The 20,292-nt window shown below is 43.3% G+C and overlaps 2 protein-coding genes across 9 annotated transcripts in view; both read right to left on the bottom strand.

The window, feature by feature from the left end:
* Positions 1 to 8,901, bottom strand: part of BEND2 (BEN domain containing 2) — a 33,706-nt gene extending 24,805 nt beyond the window's left edge. Inside the window, exons 1-2 of one of the 5 annotated variants that reach the window (XM_040582649.1) lie at positions 8,513 to 8,845; positions 2,892 to 3,038 (exon numbers count right to left, since the gene is read on the bottom strand). In XM_040582649.1, coding sequence (XP_040438583.1) covers positions 2,892 to 3,038; positions 8,513 to 8,810 — 445 coding nt within the window. In that variant the 5' untranslated portion in view covers positions 8,811 to 8,845. The other 4 variants (XM_040582653.1, XM_040582651.1, XM_040582652.1 and 1 more) reach the window with 4 other exon arrangements.
* Positions 8,902 to 15,855: 6,954 nt separating this feature from the next.
* Positions 15,856 to 20,292, bottom strand: part of NHS (NHS actin remodeling regulator) — a 261,387-nt gene continuing 256,950 nt past the window's right edge. For all 4 annotated transcript variants that reach the window (XM_040582657.1, XM_040582655.1, XM_040582656.1 and 1 more), the window contains one exon: positions 15,856 to 20,062. In XM_040582657.1, the coding sequence (XP_040438591.1) occupies positions 19,438 to 20,062 (625 nt within the window). In that variant the 3' untranslated portion in view covers positions 15,856 to 19,437. The remainder of the gene's footprint in view (positions 20,063 to 20,292) is intronic.

Genomic DNA, 20,292 nt, shown 5'->3' on the forward strand with positions numbered 1-20,292 from the left:
TACTATCTACCGTGAAGGAGCTTGGGCCAAGCTGAAAAGGTACGATGGGGAAGTTTTGTGGATACATATAAGAATTATTTACTTTTTTAAAAAAAGAGAGGGGAAAACAAAAGGAGTAAATATCTATAGTGAAAAAACAAGAAAGAATTTGAAAAACAGAGGAAGTTAGTTAAATCCGTACAAACAGTTAAAACGTGGCCTTAGGAGAAGCAACACAGACCAGAGGTATGTCAAGCTGGGGCACAACAAGATAAACTCAAGGGAAACCAAATGGTTAATAAGACTCAACAGCAAATTACTGGAACTATGTGTGAACTATGTAATTAGCATACTTAAAGATCCACCCTGGAGCAAAGAAAACCTCCTACTAACAAAGCCCCCTCCCCACAGATCTTGCAAGGTAAAAAAATCCCAACAATGTACCTTTAAATGGAGAGACTTGTAAACACCAACGAGAATTAAGTGTGACTAAACGTAATCGTAAGCAATTGTTCCAAGTGTATAGTAAGCTCTGCTGTGTGTTAGTAGGTGTGCTAGCTTTGCAGATGACCACTTAGCACCCATCTTTGCACAGACATGCAATAAACCAGTATCTCGAGGCAGTGTGTGGAGTGGCTCTTGCACACCAGGTGAAGAACCCAGATTTGGGATGATGCCTACAAGTAAATTCCACCCAAGTAAAAAGGGATGCATGAGAGAAGTGGCAAGGGTACTTCTTACTACTTTTTAAGCAGAACTGTGGAACTCATCTCATGGCCCACCTGGAAAGTAGAACTAACAGCTCAGAAGTAAAAGAAGGGGAAAATACAATGGGTCAAGGCCAAGTTAAGAGAAATACTGAAAAGCAAAGACAACCACTTTCCTTTTATTCACTAAAAAAGGAAGGGCCAGGGGCAGGGCAGAAAAGCAGTAATATATTCAGTACCATAAGCTAGAAAATGTTTTTCTTTGTGTAAGAGCCCAGACAAATGTTGTAGCAGAGCTGACAGATACTACCTAGCCAAGATCTGTGGTAGATTTAGATTAGCCTACTTAACGTAATTTTGAAATCACAATCAATAACTGGGTAATAAAAATACATATGCAATTACTTAATATTTGTTCTCTTAGGTGAAGATTAAAAACTACCTACTGTCCCACCCAGCTCCAGTTTGCTTCCTTTACCAGACCACCTCATCCCTCTGTCCCCACCACGTCTCCTAGCACTAAGCACCCCCAGAACCGAGAGCCTGGGAGACTCAGCATTCCGTGGGACCAACACCAACACAGGCAAGAGGACATGTTTAAAACAGAAGGGGTGCAGGGCAGTGGGATTAATGCACTAGTACATGTAGTCCCACAAACTTCAGACACTTTCTGCAGCCAAACCAGAATGTCACTTCACCTGGAGAAACATTAGGTCCCTGGGTTAATTACTTTTTAAACATCTTACGCTTACGTTAAACTAACTGTCTTTCTGATTAGCTTCCCAAATTTAGATTTAGACACAAATACAATGACCTAAGAAAAAGTGCCTGTAAAAGTGATATTGAGTTTGTGGGCATAAATGGTTAAGTAAAAACATAACAGAAGTGTTCTGTAGCAGATGGGAGAAAAAGACCTAGATCTGTATGTTAGTGATGTTGAGCTTGCTCCACCAGCTACATATCTGTAGGCAAGAAGATAGGAGACAACAGCAGAAGAAACTAGTTTGGACAGACAGAACAAGATGTGAAGAAAAGGCACTGCTCTACCAGATACTAGCCTAAGATGGTGATTGAATAAAAACAGAATTTCCCTTCAAAGAATTAAGCTCAACAGTTATATTCATGATAAACTTACACCATGTTTTGGTCATACATCTCACTATACTCAATTTTAACAAGACAATAGCTAATTCTAACAATGTACAACAACAGAATATATAAGTCCCAAGATGACAAAATTGTATTTTACCTTTTAAAACACAATCATACTCACTCATCATGATCCCTTTGTTGACAATGAAATAATTACTCATGTCCTGCAACCAAGGTCAGCAGCTATGACAGTTTCTTGGGCAGGATTTTTTTTTTTTTTTAAAAAAAACAAACAGAGACAATCCCCAAAGTAAACTGTCTTCCTCCCTGAAATATGTTTTTAGATTTAAATGAACGAAAAATTACACTATACTCTACTGTCAAATAGAAGACAAAAAAGATTCATGGTTCTCAGAAGCACCTAACAACACTAGGAAACAGAGATGTATCTTGACTCTGCTCAAGAGAAATACTGATGACATTCTCTATAAAGTCAACTGGCCAAATAAAAAAACCAAACCAAACCAGTAAGCACCATCACTTAGTTACAGTTAATTTCCTTGCTAACTTGGTAATACTGCTACTGGACTTAGTAAATGCTCGTAAGAGCTAGGATTAATTTTTGTTTGAGCCAATAAAGAATCGAGTAAGATTCCTGAGAGACTTCCATGGCGCACGCTACAATAAACACAATGAATTAAAGACAATCACCAATGGCTACTTACAGCTAATAATTTATCACCTAAACAACCATCTATCTTACTATCACTGCACATCAGCATCCCCAGTGCTTCAATAAATAACACTGGACAGTTTATCCAAAAAACTCATCTTTTGTGTTAGGTTCTTCCATGGAATTTGTTTTCCAAATTGCTTGCAAACTCATTCCTAGGTATACTTACTTTGTAAGTAAACTGTCTTCTAAATCATAATATTTCAGGAGGGTCACTATTAATAGAGACCTCTAAAGTAATAACTAAAAAGGTCCCTCTTTTACAATGCAATGTTAAAGATATTGGTAATACACAAAGCATTCAAGACAGCAGCACTGAACATAGAGCACTAAAACTACCCATTAACTATTAGATCACAATAAAAATGAACATTAATTACCATGGGCAAGTTCAGTCACATGGTTGACAACACCATTTACTTCAGAGTTTTGTTCCATGGACACACAGCTTTGTGTGGACAGTCCATCTTCTCCATGCTCAATCATCACTGCTTCAACATCAGCCTCGGCGTTCACAGATACATAGTCTATAAGCATACACAGAAAGAGAAACAGGTGCGTATCAGATGACAACTGTATTGCCTGTATCACATTTAGCATTACCTGAATGGTACCACAGGCTAATTTAAAACCAGTTGCATTTTAGCATCTAAATGCAAAGTCACTTTTAAACACAGGCATTGAGGTTTTAACATGCACTAAGAAGGGAACCAGCTTTCTATTGCTTAGTTGGCAAGACTCCTGGAACTATTTGGTACCCAGCTCTTCCTACAGTGTCCAGCTTCAACAGGAACAGTTATAAGCCAATAACAAGGACTTCTGAGAACTCCATTATTTATATTCAAGCATATGACAAGACATATTAAATTTATTTTGAAATTTAAATAGAAAATGCTTAATACACCTGAAACAAATCAGTCTACAAATCCTGAATACGTATTTGGTATTCAGATCAAACCGAACCTTGGCTCCCAACAAGATACTGTACAGAAACACTCAATGGCAAATCTCAAGTATAATTTTTTTTCCAATTAAACATACTGCATCAAGTGTCCTGGTTTCAGAATAACAGTATTATAGCTATTATTGCTAGATCTGATGTTGGGGGAGGGGAGCAGAATTCATTATTGATGAAACAAATTAATGGAAGGAACCATACCATTAAGCACTAAGTTAGGAAATAAAATTTAAATTCAGCCAGCACACATGTATAATAACACACTAACTATATGAACACATGCCGTATTTTCCACAGGATCTCTACCCTGTTCAGTGCACAGGATGGACTGAGCTTTGGGAATGAATCAGGGCTGTACAAACGTTATAGTGGTCTGGTTCTTCACACTTACGCAAACAATTCACTCCAAATCCTGCTCTCTTGCCTCTGTTCAGATTTCTCAAGGGACCAAAAGGTGAGAAAGAAGCTGAATTCAATAGGTTATAAAGTTCTCCCTCTGGTCAGTACTTCCACCTAATTCAGAAGAAACAATACAGCAGAGTCTGGATTTGGCTGTCAGCAGATTAGGAAAGACTTCACAAAACTGAGGGTCTGTTCAGAAACACTCATCAATTGCCACGCAGTTAACAGCTATGTTTATAGCAGTAAACGAAGCCAAGAAGCTAGCTGGGGCATAGTTGCCCTGCAAAAAGTTTACCTTAGTGGACACAAACTGGGATTAGCTGCTTATGGTAGAAGTCAGAGAACAGTTCTTGGCCAGTTTTAATTAGCTGTAGAGAAATGAACAACAGGACTACTCATGAACTTAATTCAGGCACAACTTTTATCAAAACACATCAGTGATGTTCGCTAACAAGTTCACTGCAGGCTAATGAGTTATTTGCATGTGTTGAATTATTTAACTGCCTCACAGGCACCTTTCTTTTTTTTTTTTTTGACAATTATTCATTATTCTACCTACTTTGGGAGAGAGTTAACTGAGTCAGGAAAAGTGCATCTGCAACAAAGCAGGTGGGAGGAGAATCCACTCTGCCAATTTCCCCAAACAGTATGCCAGGCTACTGCATGGCAGTGACAAATGCCCTACTTACAGGTGGGCCTCCGCTGCCCTGCAATCACCTTTCTATCCCTAACTAGAGGAAGTTGTACATTACCTGCACAACCCTACAATGCACAGAATTCACCTGTAGATCCATAGTCTTTGCCACAAATCTCATGCCTCACTTTGGCCTACGGGAAATAAGGCTGGCAAATCAAGCCTACCCGACCAGCAAATATGTCACTCAAATCTACAGCAGATAGAAAAAGAGGTGTATAGAAGGGGGGAAATTATGTGGAACCAGCAACGTAGCAAAGACAAACCAGCTCCATCTGGATTAGGGGAAGGCCAGTCTGATCAGAGATCAGGAAAGTTTCTATGGCTAGTCGATACTGAAAGCAAAGCTCAGTCTCTCATAACCTCTACCACCCTCCCTTAAGTAAGTTCCAAAATGTGAGTTTCAGTGCAGTGGACTCTGGGCAGAAAGTGTTTCCAAAGTCTGTAGCTAAAGCAGCTCACAAGTGGAGGGAGGATACACATAAACTAACAGGCAAATACACAAAGGGAAAACACCTCACTTCCAAAAAACATCTAATTAAACACACTTCTACAGTGATGTAGAGGCAATGCAACAACAAGCACTAGTCCCTAAAAACTTTTAACCTGAGAAGGTGCCCAGGATCCTCCTCACCCCCAGGGCTTTTAACTTCCATCACCCATTACTGAACATGGCTGCTCTCATACACGGAAAGGGAATTATTCCCTCTCAGGATGGCACGCTCACCTGACAATAATCTAAATTAGAAAACATTACCAAATTAATTTCCTTCTCAGACTCAATGCATGCTCTGGGTTATTCAGTATAGACTATGAATTATTTTCAGTAAGGCAGGAGGATATGCTCTAATTTAAAGTAGAGGTTCACAGAAAAAATGCATTGTACAGAAATACGGTTGTAGACAGAGCAGTAATATGAAATGGCCAAATTAGAAAGCCAGGATTGGAGGCGCTCTTTTTAACTGAAAAGCTGTTTATGTTCTCTGTTTAGAATTCTTTCACCAGGAGCTCTTCTTTGCTTCTGCTCAAAATCACCAGGTAGGCAGGTATTTGTAGAAACTTAAAAGGCACTTACTAAGCCCAGCTTTCACAACGATTTACATGCTAAAACGTCCAACTGCATGTCTAACCCCGCATCAGAAGCTACATTACTGTATTGTTACAGCTTTTTAAGCAGAAAAGTAAAACCACAGCAGGGGGAAGACAAGGGACAACACACATGAAAAGACCACCAAAATAATTTGAAGATGGTAAGATGTTGATACTAAACATCAAGAAATACTAAAACCAAGCAAGCAAAAAAAAAACAACCCACAAAAAAAAAAAAAACCAAACCAAACAAACTCTTTCGAAGCCAGAGTTAAAAAGACAAACATAAAAGCCAAAAAACTTCTGTAACAACCAACCAAGGCAAATCAAGCAAAGCAAACCCACCCAAACAAAATAAAAGATACATAATGGAAAATGTATCTTCTAAGGTAAGACCTGGGTTTAAACAAAGTCACAAAAGGAGAGCTAGCTAGCATTAACTCGGACCACAACTAGATCCTGCTCTATTTATGGCTTGACACTTATGCTAACACACACACAAGAAGGAACTAACACAAGAGAGAGCACAGAGACACCAGCCTTTCAGAAGTGGTATCATTCGACTCTTGCTTCAAGTAATCATTTGCCTATTAACTCAGTCTCACTGCAGTCATAACAGTTTTAAGCACATTTCTGCATACTATGATAATGAAAGCTATGAGCACAGGAATAAAATCAGATCTGATACATCAGTTAAAGTCTGAAGACAAGCTGACATTATTTTTCTTTCCCCAAGTAGGTTGCTAATTGAATACACCACATGTACAGAATACTGACTTGCACAGAATCAGACACTACCTGGTGCTCTCGCTTACTGTGGAAACAAATGTAGGTAGCCATGAGGTTTGGGATGGTAAAGGCAGGCAGATGAGAGCACTGAAAGCACCAAGTAGCACAAATCCTATCCCAAACTCTACTACAGAATTCCTGGGGTCTGCTAGCAAAATCACTAAACACTGGATTTCTGTGAAAAGTTTGTTCTTCATTTTTTAGGAGTCCAGTTAGACACACTATGTATTTCTGCAAATATGATCTCAATACTCCCATGTGCAACAGACAGCCATAGAAGCTATGTGTAAGATGAAGTAGATTTTATAAAGATGCTTAAATACTGCACTCAGAAAAAACGGGCACCATCCACCAAAAGTTGCATCTTTGAATTTAGCATACTTCTGATAATTTTGTCCTTAATCCAGACAGGTTGTCACATAGAGATACCAGAACACTCTACCAGAGATAAAATGCTTGCCAACAGTCTCTGAACACTGAAACAATAGCTAATTGAGAAGACTGTAGTCAGAATCTGCATGACTTAAATTTGCAACAGATTAAGACAATGGGATCATATATTGAGCAAATGGAAACCAATTACTATGGTGAGAAGCAGAATAAGAACAAGAATAAAGCCACCAGATTTCCTGTGGCTTTAGCTCTCATATTTGGATTACTGGGACGCTAATAACATCAGAATTCAAGGTAAAACAAGTCTCACAAAGAGGCCCCTTATGTTTAATAAGATTTAAGCTCATATTACACCTTTTGACTGAGGAATATCATTAATGGCACATCTCTTCTATCGCCAAGGAATTCAGAACAGTCTTAGTGTTTGTAAAATTCCTGAGTTATAGACAAAGACAACCAGGAGACCAAAAAATTGAGGGCAAAGGAGAAGGAACAGACACCCAACACGCTACCCTGTACATTTTCTTAATCAGGAGTATATTAGGATTGTTATGCTCCCACCCTCCTACATCTCAATCCTACCCCTTTACTTCGTGCTGACACTTGTATAACTGCACAGTAAACTGGCTGAAACCTAACCACACCAAAACCGAAAGTACTTTTAGCCAGAAAAGCTCCTTGAACCATGAAGTCACACAAGGAAATCAGGCATCTGAGCAAGAGACAACTGGAACCTCTGGAGCGGGTAGAGGTCTGTGACAGCAATGACAAGCTCAATGAGCTTAAACAGATGTGAGACTGTATAAACAATACCTACCCCTTTGAAGGCCAAGGTGAAACAGGTAACTGACAGGAGTGACTGTTTCGATCGTAAGTAAATGAAGCTCATATACCTCTAAGGCACAGAAGCTGCACTATGCATTGCCTTCGAACGGAAAGGTCGCTGGGTCAGGCACGGCACTGCAGGCGCATTACTCAGCTCTGCCCGTACCCAGGTTCTGCATCTGAGTAACAGCAGCACCCGAGGACCTGCAGGGAGCGAGGCCGCCGTTCCACAGCAAAGTCTCCCCAACATCCCCCGCTACGCTCACTCACCCTTTGAAAACTAAGGAAAGCGAAAGCTTTCCCCCACCGCACGCAGCGCAGCTGCCGCTGCCACCCTCTGGCCCTGCGCCGTGAGGAAACCGAGCCGTGGCAAGGCCGCGTTACCAGCTCCGAGCAGCCACTTCCCTCAGAGCCCCGCTCCCACCCGGCCGAGCCCCTGCCCTTGGCTCGGCTGCGCAAGGAGCGACGCTGCCGGGGCGCCCCGACAATGCGCGTCCCCAGGCAGCGCCGCGGACAACCCCGGAGCCCGCCGGAGCACGTACGCCCCGCCGGGAGCGCCCGGTGGGGAGAGCAGCGCCCCTGCCCGCCCGCGGAAATCGTTACCGCTGCCAGCCCCGAGCCCCCTCCGCCACTGACGCGGCTGCGACGGGCAGCAGCGACAGCCAATGGCGACGGCCGGCCGCGCCGAAACCGGCGAATAGCGGCGGGCGCGGTGAGCACGGGCTGGCCGGCTCGGCAGAGCGCTGGGGCTGCTGCGGGCGAGGGGGGGCGCGTTCTTCGCGCTCCGGCGGCTCCCCGCGTCCCTGCCCTCCCTCGGGGGGCGGCGTGGCGGGCGCGGCCGGCAGCCTTACCCTCGGCGGACATGGCGGGCTGCGGCGGCAGGGCGCGGGGTCCTTCGCGGGCGGGCAGGGCGGCGGAGCGGGCCGGGGCTCCGGCATAGGCAGGTGTGGCCGGAATGCGGCGTTGGAAACGGAAGCGGCTTCTCCGACGTGAGCAACAAACTGTTTCGCGGCAGTGCGGCTGCGCGCGGGGCGCGCCTGGCGAACGGGAGCCGGGGGGGCGGAGGCGGTGCCGCCCCCTCCCTGAGGCGCCGGGACGCCGCATCGGCCGCGGCCGCCGGGGTGCCGTGCCGGGCGCCGGCTCTCGCATCGCAGGCGGTGCCTCGGCTGTCGCTGCGCGCCCTCGGTGCCGCGGTTTGGTGCCTGCCGCGCTCCCTGCTAGCCGAGGCCTGGCAGAGGGCGGCGAGCTCGGCTTCGTGCAGGCGGCTTCGTCCCCAGGAGGAGGGACGGCTGCCCAGCTGCCGCCGAGCCTCTGGGACGGCAAAGCCGGGGGTACCTTCAGGCCCGGGCTCTGCCGTTCGCAGAGTGCAGCCTCCCGTGCGCGCCACCCGTGGGCCCGGGTTTGGTGTGCAATGATGGCTGCTTACCTTGCACACCGCGGGGAGCCAAGGTTTGGCCTTGGCTCTTCGCAAACCCCTCGAAATGGGAGAAACGCAGCTACAGAAGGGTGGTGACAGCTGCAGAAGGTTGTCCTCACAGAACTGTACAAAATCAGGCGTCAGGGCCCCAGTTCATACATAAATGCTGTGGGCCTTCTGGAGGGACAAAATAATAGAAATTTCAGCCTTACTTAGTGGTGGGTTGACCTTGGCTGGATGCCAGGTGCCCACCAAGCGACTCTCACTCCTCAGCAGTACGGAGGGGAGAACATAAGATGGGGGAAAACCCCAACAACTTCTTGGGTTAATATAAAGGCAGTTTAATGAAGCAACAGAAAAATTGCATGTGTGGAAGTGAAGGAAAACAAAAGATGTTATACTTCCCATCAGCAAGCAGTGTTCAGCCACTTGAGGTTAGTGCGTAGCGCTTGCTCCAGAAGGCAAATGTCGTAAATAACAAAAGCCTCCCCCCCACACCCCCCCCCTTTCTCTTAGCTTTTATATCTGAGCGGGTACCGTGTGGTATGGAATATCCCATTGCTCGCTTTGGGTCAGCTGTCCGTAGCTGTGTCCCTCCAAGCCCTTGCCCACCCCCAGCCTGCTGGTGAGGGGGGAAGGTTGGAGACACAGCCCTGGTGCTGTGCAAGCACCGCCCAGCAGCAGCCAAACCCCTGGTGGGTTATCAGCACCTTCCTAGCTACCAATGCAAGCACAGCACTATGAGGGCTGCTACAGGGCTCAGCTAGACCCAATGCACCTACCTATACTAATAATGTTGTGCTTTTTGCCCTGCCTCTACCTTCTTTGTCTCTGTGTGCCAACCCCCTTTTTTTTAAATTTGGGGTTGGGGATAGGTGGGTAAGCAGGGCCAGTTTGCCCTGCCCAGATATCCTCTGGGTGTGCTCACATTCCCCTCTGGAGGCACAGGGACCTCTGTGGGGCGAGTATGTTTGGGGAGGGATTGGAAGAAGATCTAGGATAGTGATGGGACCTGATCTGCTCATGGCCTGGGGCAACAAATTGCTGTATGACAGCCTGCCAGGACCAAAGTGCTGTTCAGCAGCACCACGGAGATACTAAAGCAAGGCAACAGAAGGGCAATCCTTGCAGGTCCAGCCAAGAGCCCTACCAGGAGGTAAAAGAGATGTCTGGGAAGTGCTGTGCAAGGAGACAGGTTCCTATCTGGTTGTGTCTTTTATCGCAAAACCTAATATTCCCCCGATAAAAGCCAGTCTGCACACATACAAAGGAGAAAGGAGAGACAATGGCAAGGGGAGTCAAATTCATACCTTGTCCCAGGTAGTCCCAGGCCCACCCCAGAGGTAATCAGCCCATCAGAGGCTCATTTCCACGTGTTTAACGAGGGCAGTGGCACAAAGGCTGAAGGGAACCTAAATTAAGGACTCAAAGGAGCAAACACCCTGTCCGGGCCCCTCCCAGTGCTGTTCCAGCAGTCTCATGCCCAGCTTCTTGTCCTGGTGTGAGACCCATCAAATGAGCCAACACTAGAGCACCTTTTGGACTGAGGGGAGGTTGTTCGTACGCCTGGGGGTATGGGGCATATTATGGGGGAGGAGCAGTTCAGAACTGCACAGGATTTACATTAGAGATGTTTAAGGGAAGGAACTGAAAGCAGAGAAACGGGTGGATTAAGGTGAATTGGAGAGGAATAAGTGTATTGTCATATTAACTTTCTAGCTCTTTTCTGGGATTAGAGTTCTGTGAATGTGTGTGTGTATGGCGGTCTGAGTGCAGCAATGGTCAGATCATGGTGTCGGAGGACCCAAGTGCCTGTGGTCAGCATGCAAGCACTAGTGAAGGCCAAGCTGGACTCTCCAGCCAGTAGGTGAAGTGGCTTGGGAGCCATTGGTGTGTCTAAAGGTGAGGCCATAGGGCAGTTGGCTACTGGGGACCAGGGGCGGCCTGGCCAGTTGCTAGAGAGACCATAGGGTCTGGCAGGTCTCAAGGGGTGAGGGGGGGTGTGCATGTCTAAGGGCAAGACCAAAGGGTGGTGGTTACTTGGGGATCAGGGTGCCGGGGCCAACACTGGGTCTATGAATAGCTCTGTGTCTCTGAGGATGCAATTGGGGGGGGGGGGGGGGGGGGGGGGGGGGGGCGGGGATGTTGCCTACTGGGGACCAGGGGACTGCCAGGGGAGTCCCAGCCAGGTCTGGAAGTCTGGGATGGTGGGAGGCTGCGATGGTCTGTACCAGCAGTCACTGTGGCCTCAGGGACTGCTGTGTGCCAGCAACTGGGCAGGCTGGGATCCAGGGCCAGCTACTGGACAGACTGAGTCAATGCTGCCTTTATCACTTTCTGATCTTTAGCAAGTTTTAAAAGCCTTTTCTCTCTCTGACATAGATAGCAAGGTGGAAGACCAGCATCCACAAGCCCCATCTAGAACTGAATCTGTGCAGTACATCTAGTTTCTTGCACAAGTTTCTTCACCAAAAGACATCAGAATTTTCTGATGCTTTCCAGTTAAAGCAGTGGCCTGAAATAACATGGAGTAAAACGAAGAATTTCACTTTCCCATAAAGCTTGAGAAGATGGGAGAATGCCTGAGTAATAGGGAGCCCAGCCAACAATGCTGTATTCAAAATTAGCTTTTATCTTCCCTTTATTTTTTTCTGCAGAAACAGAGGAACTTTTTTATGATAGGGCAATGTTTTGTATGGATGTAAGGAAGCAGTCCCTGAAAAGAATTATTTGGGTACAGGTAGGTCCTGGGAGGCCACAGAAGTTGAATGGGGTACTCGGACACAGACTAAGAAGTGAAGCACCAGAACAAGGAATAGGGGGTACTGCTGAGAGTGGAAAGGAAACACTCGGGGCAAGGATAAAGATATGTTCGGTTTGAAAGGAAACAGGTATTTCCATAGTCTTGTGGGGCAGTGGTATTTGGAGCATCTAGGGGAAGAAAGATATTTAAAGTAGTGCTAAGAGGAGTACAGTCTTTAGGAAGGGAAGCTAATTTAAAAGGAATGATCTGATACAGTAGAGGCCAACTCTGTTCTGAGTTACAGTGTGCTGTTTTAGAAAGTTTTGTCTTGAAGATATAAAGTGGTAGGCATTCCTCTATATGTCTACAGATGCTGTTTCAGTGGCTTACTAATCATCTAGAAGGCAGGATGGATTTGAAAAGAAAACTGAAGGGAGATAGGCAGGAGGTTATTATAGGGAAAAGAGCCAGCTAATAATGCATTTGAATGCAGAATCATATTTTCAAAAGGAGTGAGAAACCCTGCTTTACATGTGATTTCTTTTTCTTTGATAAGCTTCCATAGGAAATTTCCTGAAATTAATTTGTTGGCCATCTTTCCCCATACTCATGGTTGTTGGATCCATCCAATAAAATAAAAATGTCACTTTACCTACTTTATCTGTTTCTGTAATATCTTCATTTCAGGTTTGAAACTTGGTATTTTGTAGAGTTGGACATTTCAAATGACAAGTGAAGTTGTGGATTAACTCCAGTTACATACCAGTCTTCATAAATACCAAAATTTGTTTTGTGCATTGAGTTAAAAGTAACAGAAATTACAGCCTAAATTTACATTATCAGGACTTGTTTGATGGTTCAGCTGGCTTGGCAAAATGAAATGCACAGAAACGGATCACATTATTAGGATCATATGGTTTGGCATCAGTACTTAGAGGATATAGTCTATAAATCTTTCACTTTACTTTGGGTCAGCTCTTTATTTAAATTATCCACCAAACCCAAGAACACAGCGAAAGTGTGAAGACCAATCTAGAGGATTCATTTTTGAGGCTTTATGATTGTTAAATGGTCATAAACCCATTTGTTTTCATTACCCATAATGAAGAAACTATGTAAGGGGTGTCTGCTGCTGAGCAAACCTTTAATGTATACCAAAAGGAGTTGCTTTTTAAAATGAGAGCATTAAGGATGAACACTAAATACTAGTAATAATATAATAGTCCTGTGCCAGCCTTTTGAATGTATATATAAACTTGACTGCTTAGGAATGGAATGTCACGTTCCTACAGATTTTGAATGACCTTTAGTCATAAAAATGTTTTTATCTTACGATTTATTTTTTCAGTTTTGGAGGCTCGCAGTAGAACTAAGCCACCTGACCTAGATTCAGCGTGAGCCCTTAACAGACTGACCAAGCCACAAGTTCAGTCACGTTACTTCATTTTCTCAGTCTCAGTGAAAACCACAGTGTGAATTTCCACAGGAAACTCATGGGGTCATTGCTTATTATGTAGATACAAGTTTTTTCAGTGATATAAAAAGAAAGCAACCTAATGTTAAATCAAAACTATGGCAAAACCATAATTAGAGGGCAAGGCTTCTCTTATTTGTTCAGGTGCCATCAGCAAAAAGGCTTATTTTCGTGCCTCATTAGTACCTCATGGCTAGGTATGGAGAATGTTGCTGTAATACGGATGAACACTCTGAATTAACCTGTGAGTGATCAAGAAATAGCATTTCCTTGGACTTTACTATTATTATTTTGGGGCTGAGGGAACGTTCCTTGCCTCTCTTCTCACCCCAGCTGAAGATGCCAGTGAACTAAAAAGGGAGATGTAGGGGCAGTTGTTTCCTCACAGGAATAGCTTATGGCTTGCAGCCTTTTTGTGAAATGGCAATAGTAAGAAGTATTTGTGTCAGAGCTTGATTATCTTCTGTTAAAAAAATAATAATAAAATTGACAGCTACCTATTTAGAGTGAAAGTACATTAAAACTGCTGCTCTTGTCCACGATGCTGTCACTGCCACTGCTGTTTTGCACAGCTTTTTAATTTATCTTCTAAGAAAACACTAAACTTTACTGAGAGTGCTAGCATCTCTTATAGGATAAATTTCTGTAAACATTCAGTGGTTTTCTGATTTTCCAACTCTGTGAAAGTTTAAATGGCAGTGCAAGCGAAGCCTGTACTTAGCTGCTGATCTGTTGTCTTGGCCTTGAGCCTATGTTGGAGAATACAGGTTCCTTACAAATACATTTCCTCAGTTTTTTCTTTAGGGACTGCAGGTGATATGATTTGCATTCATGAATTTTCCATTCATACTAAAGTAATTAAAGACAGACATCTTCAGTCAGCAGAGTTGGGTAACTTGCAGTCAGGAAATGGGGAGAACCCATTGAAGGTTTCTTACGACCAATAATGTTGGGCTCTAGAGAAGTTTCAGGAGGATGCTAATGTGACAGTAGTTAAAAATAAGAATGGGATGAATAATTAAAAACCTGTCAGCCTGACTTTAATCCCAAGAAACTATTAGAACAGTTAATACACGCTTCTGTCACCAAGTAGAGAATTAAAAGAGGGAAATATAGTCAATGCAACCAAAAACAGGTTTATGGAAAACCAAGTCTGTCAAGTAAGTGCCCATAGAAGCATGGGTAGGAGTCAGTACTAGGATTGCAGCCAGAACTTGGGGCTGCCCTCTTCCCAGGAAAGGTGCTTGCCCCAGGGCCTGGCAAGCTCCTGCATCCAAACAAAGGTGCCAAAACACCTTTCCTTCTCTTGCTCCTTGGTTGTCCAGTTTGGAGAGGTGCTGTCACCTTCTCAGGTACCCCCACCCTCAATATCAATGCTCCCTGAATGCCCCTACGCTTTGTGCATATGCCCAGGATGAAGCCTGGATTTTACAAAGATGTACAAAAGTCCCTGACTTCACATATGTTGTGAATAGTTACACTGATATCACTTTGTATATATAAAAAAAGCGCTGCATATATTTTATGTAGTCTAATGCTTAATCTTTTCTTCCACTGACCATGAAAAAATACAGAGGTGTACAGTGGGCAAATTAAAACCAGTTTATGCCTGCCTCTACAGGCTAAGCTTTTCCTGCAGATCTTTCTTACGTGTATTACTGGATTGGGAAAGGCACCCTATACAGTAGGAAATGTTCTACATAATCATTGACTTCTTGTCATGCTGCATATAAAATGTTATGCAAACCAATTCCCGCTTGGAGACTACTCCAAGTAGAAGACCACACCCATCAGGGCAATCATTGCATCTTTGCAAGGCATGACAGCAGATAGCCCAGCAGCGTTCCCCAAAGCCGATCACACCCTGTGCATTTCACCATCTTTTTTTCTTCATACATATTTTTACAATACAAAATGCAGTGCTGCAAAGCTACTGACAAAATGACAGCTGAAACCAAATTTTCATGATGCACATCTTCCCCTCCCCTCTTCCTACAGGTATGCAATTTTCAGAGACAAGTGCAGGGGCTATCATTCAAACACTTACCTTCCATGTCCTGACTTATCAACCTCCTGATAACCAAACTTTTCCTTAAAATAAAGTAGCATTGGCAATTCTAAGTTTGCTTTCATGATTTGTGGCCTGTCTTTTGCCCATAGCTTGCTTTATCTGATAAGATGCAATCACTGGATTCTCTGTGCCTTGGATCTGAAGAGTTGCAGTTTGCTTTGTTTTCCAGATGAAGATGAAGTATCTTTCATCTGTTTTTCATCCTAGCTTCCTTTCTCTTACCTTTTCCTTACCAGTAAAAGACACGGGGCAAATTCAGCTTTCTTCATATTCTGGCAAAATTATACTTGTGGGCAAAATTCCACTTAAGGTCAATGACAGTTTGGATACAGATTTCCCCTTACTCAGTTTATAAAAAAAATTGAGTTTAACAGAAAACAAATGGTTTGCAATATGTAACACACCACGACTTACCTTTGGAAATAGCATACTTGTAGTCTGTAGATTAGACTTCACATCTCATTACAAGAAAGTAAAGAGAGGGTGTGATTTAATTGCAGTCACGTTTATTTGCAGTTTCTATACACACTTTCTAGGTAATCAAACTTTTCCGACACATTTTTTGAGAGGGGTTCACAATGAAACTGTCACCGTTTTTACTAAAAATAAATACAAGACTTAAAGTGTTGCACAGCTCTAAAATATACAAAGGCTTGGATTTAATGTAAACTTTGAAAACATTTTACAAAAGAAACCATCTTTGCAACAATTTAAAAAGTTCGTATTTACAAATATTACAAAAATACAAAATGGATGCAAGTCCATAAACCATTGTCTTTTCTTCCAGCATGAACTGGTGCTAGTACCAAAATAGTTACACTGTAACCTTCTTAATTTTTTTTTTAATTCTTTAAGTCATAACCTACAGTATTTCTCTATCTGCCACCATTGCAGCAAATGCACTCAAATCACTGACCTTTGGCAAAAGCAAACATATGCTTTATTTGCTACAACTATTCCACATCCTCTATGCTGCCACAACAAAACAAACAGGAAAAAAAAAAAGGCAAAAAAAAAGAAAGAAATGGAGGAAAATGTTATTTTTCAGAACACACAGCTGTATAACTTCAGAAATCATTCCCATAACATCAGTGCAAACAATGGAACAGTAGGTTGCAATGACGGTTCAGCAGTTACCTGATGCATGTACCATACCCTGTCTCAAGAGGTGAGTGATGTTCCCTTCGCTCTACAGCTTGTCCTCTGGTGCCTTAATGGCACACCTGTGACACTACAGGGGTCCCCGCCATCCGTCTTCCTCTGACTCCCATGTTTGTTATGAACTTTTTTCTTCACAGTGGATTTAAAATCTCTCTTTATTTGGATTTCAATCTGCTAAATATAAACTAGGAAATTAAACAAACGAAGTAAGACTATATTTTAATGGGTTGTTCTGTGGCCGTTTTGTACGTGAAGTATTGCCTCACCATTCTGGTAAAAAAATAAATAAATTAGTGTATATATATCTACTTATGGTCTTTATGAAATTACTGATTGCCAATAAAAACTGATATCATCAAAGTCAGTTCAGCTGTATTCTCTTTACAGTTGTGAATGACTATTTAACTCAGGACTATTGAACATGTAAGTGTTCCTGGTAAAATTTTTAAGGAAAATAACTGAAGATAACAAACTAAGAATTTTCTGCCCAATATCTAATCTTCCTTTACTTACGTTCTCCAGAAAGCATTTTGTTACATGCTAAACGTTTCCTCTTAAAACATTCTCATTCATTCACTTCACTTGTGTTCAGACTTAATTTCTTAACTAAGCTACTAATGTGATTAGCTTTTTGTTTCCAAACCCCTTCTCTCATTACCTTTGTGAAAACTATTTTAGACTTTCAGATTATTTAGACTTCCCGATTTTGCAGTCCTTCAGCTGATGGACCGTCCCTCTTCCCAACGCACGTACCACATGCACAGTGACTCTACCTTGCACACCGAACACAACTAGGCTACACGGGAGGACGGTAGGAAACCCTGATTAATGTATTTCTTGTGGTAAGTGCTAGATGAAATCAGACGTGACCCTACGGGGAGTAACATTCGGGATTTATTAAAACTATTCTGACTTGCTTAGACTCTTTAAAATCATAACAGTTTTAGGTAGAACCTTCCTCTTTAAGACATTCTCTGCCCACTTTTAAAAACTCTCAGCTTTATGCACTACATGATTAAAAGCAAAAAAGAAAAAAAAAAGGTAAAACCCGATTTCACACATCCTGCTTCCTATCATTTACTTATGCTTAAAGCCAGCTTTTAGTTGATTCCTTTAGTACCAAAGTACTCTCTTTCTGCCATCCTACTCAACCTGTCCTACTGCACACCACATTCCTCCTCGCACTATTTCCTCTGCACTAACCTTTCCTCTATTCCAAACCACATCTTACAGCAATCAACACCAACTGCATCAACTTCGGACAAAGAGGGCCTTGTTCTCTGAGTAGCATGGATGGGGCTACATCAATGGAAGCCGTGGCGGCCCAAAGGAGAATCAGGCCTGTTGGTTTTAATTTTTTAAAAATTAAAAGTATAAAGCGACTCACAGGTTAAGTTTTAAAAGTACACGTTCTTGCAGTTTTAAGATGAGAAAATTCAAGTAACTTCAAGTAATTCAGCTTTTATTTCCCTGCCTTCATTTGTATCAAAGCAGCTGCTTTGATTTGTCTCCTTTCCCACCCCACCCCAGTCCCCCACCCTGTTCTGCGTTTCTGGTAAACCCAGACAAGATCCCAACTGTACGTGGCTGGCACAATGAACCAGAGCTTTCCCCTTCCCAGCTCAGCAATGAATATAAATAATGCATACACATACCTATTTCCCAGCTACGTTTTCACAGTGTCATTTTTGTAAATATTTAGGTAGCATGAATCTCATCAGCACAAAGAGAAAGCTTCACTGAAAACTCATTGCAGATATTTACTGATAAATCGAAAGCGCTTCTTGCATGCTTATAATTTATTTGTTTCCTTTACGAACCAGAAACTAATCGTGTTTAAAGATTATAGTTACCAGGTTATGACCGTGTTATGTATCCCAATAGTCTAATAGGAATATGAAAGTTAAGTACTATTTCTTCTCATATCTATCCTCTCTGAAGTGATCCCTGCAAGAATAAAGGCCCAGGGGAGGCTGTGGGATGGGACCCTTTGGGGCTTTGCATCAGGCACGACTTTACTCTGTCAGAAGCATGTTTGCCTTCCCCACCGATCCTCACGGTCACCCTCCCAGCTGTGCTTTTCAGTTAGCTTCTTTGGAGCTGCCTTGGAAAGACAAATGGTTACTTTAATCCCATCACAGTCAGCCTTTCTGTTTCCTCAGCTAAGGTGGAGAATTCCTCCTTTCCACTGCTCAATGTCATCCTTCAGGCTTGTCGCACTGACAGTGGTTATTGGTGGCCATGTGAACTTTTTATGTTTGATATGAAAATGGTATTCACAGAATACAGTTATTACATTTGACTTCTTTTGTCTTCTATAAACAAAGTTGTTATGCAGTAAATTGCTTGCCACGTCCACTTTTTGATAATCCTATTTACAAATTTTTATCAAAAATATGGTATTTACATATGTTTTTTTAATTTCTTCTAAATTTTGTTTCAGCTCGTTTTAGTGTAGAAAAATACCAATCCTCAAGAGCATTTTTTTTTTCTTCCTAGGGAAGCACTACAGTGAGGAATTTGTTTCTAGATGGGCAGCTTCTAGAAAAAAAAACACAACCCAACGTCACTTTTAACTCTATGGAATGTGTATAGCCTTGAAATCTATAGTGACAACGGAAATGAGAGTGGGATAAACCAAATGAAGCCAAAAGAAAACAGAACAGACATAGCTTATCCTCCTCCTTTTAGAAAATGTAACATAATAAATAGCTACAGCTGTAGTCCTGTTTTCCCAGCTTACAAACACAAACACATTTAAGCATCGATATTGCCCTGCAATTTTTTTCTTTTTTTTTCTTTTTTTTTTTCTTTTTTTTTTTTTTTGACTGCTACAGCATTGGCCTCTTATATTCACATCCTTACAGAGCCCAAGTGGTGTCGGCAGCCTGGCCCTAGCGCCCGTGCAACCTACGTTGAGCTCTGAGAAGACCGATCATCGTGGGGGCTGCCGTCCGAGTTCTCCGTCTCTCCTTCGGAGATGGCCTGCATTGGCGTGTTGTACAGCCTGCAGCGCACGCTGTACCGGCTGCTGCTGGCTGCCGGCGGCGCCCGGGAGCGCCCCACTCTCGAAGACGCCGACATGGGAAAGCTCTTGGAGGAGAATCCTTCCACGTTGACCCTGGGGGAACAGGGGGAGAGCGAGGACAATGCATCGGGGCTCGGCGCTGGGGGAGACTCCTCCAAGCTTTGGGGGGCATCTGCCATCAGCTCTCCGGGAGACTTAGGCAAGATAGGACTTTTCAGAATTTCTGTGGCGGACATCCTGTAGCTAGAATCAGACCGGCTGCCCTTTTTAAGGAGCAGTAGTTTAAACTCCTCATTGGATGTGTTGGACTTTTTGGCATTCCTGTATATGAGCCCAGGGGACCTCTGACTGCTGATGGGAGTGCCCACACTGCTGGCTGGTGGCACATTGCTGACGGGCAGTGTGCTGCTGGTGGGGGGCTGGCTGCTAGTCCCGGATGAAGCTCTCAATCTGTTTCTTACAGAAAGGTCTCCAGAATCCTTTCTCCCAAGAACTTTCCTTTTTGATCTGTAAAAACGCAAAGGCACACTCTTTCATACATGAACTTTGTAGGATAACACTTAATGCTGGCCTGGAGTTCTACAGATTGACTATGCTTTGATATTAGCTAGAGTTCTCATAATCCCTGTCAGATACTGGAGGCTAGCAGTGACTGATGGCACTTTAAGCCGCGATAGCTCTTGTGCAGCGAATGAGGCACTGAGCCACGGGGTCCCTCTCAACGTCATCTAGCTCTT

This window comes from Falco naumanni, chromosome 2 (genome assembly GCF_017639655.2).
Source record: "Falco naumanni isolate bFalNau1 chromosome 2, bFalNau1.pat, whole genome shotgun sequence".
Classification (NCBI taxonomy): domain Eukaryota; kingdom Metazoa; phylum Chordata; class Aves; order Falconiformes; family Falconidae; genus Falco; species Falco naumanni.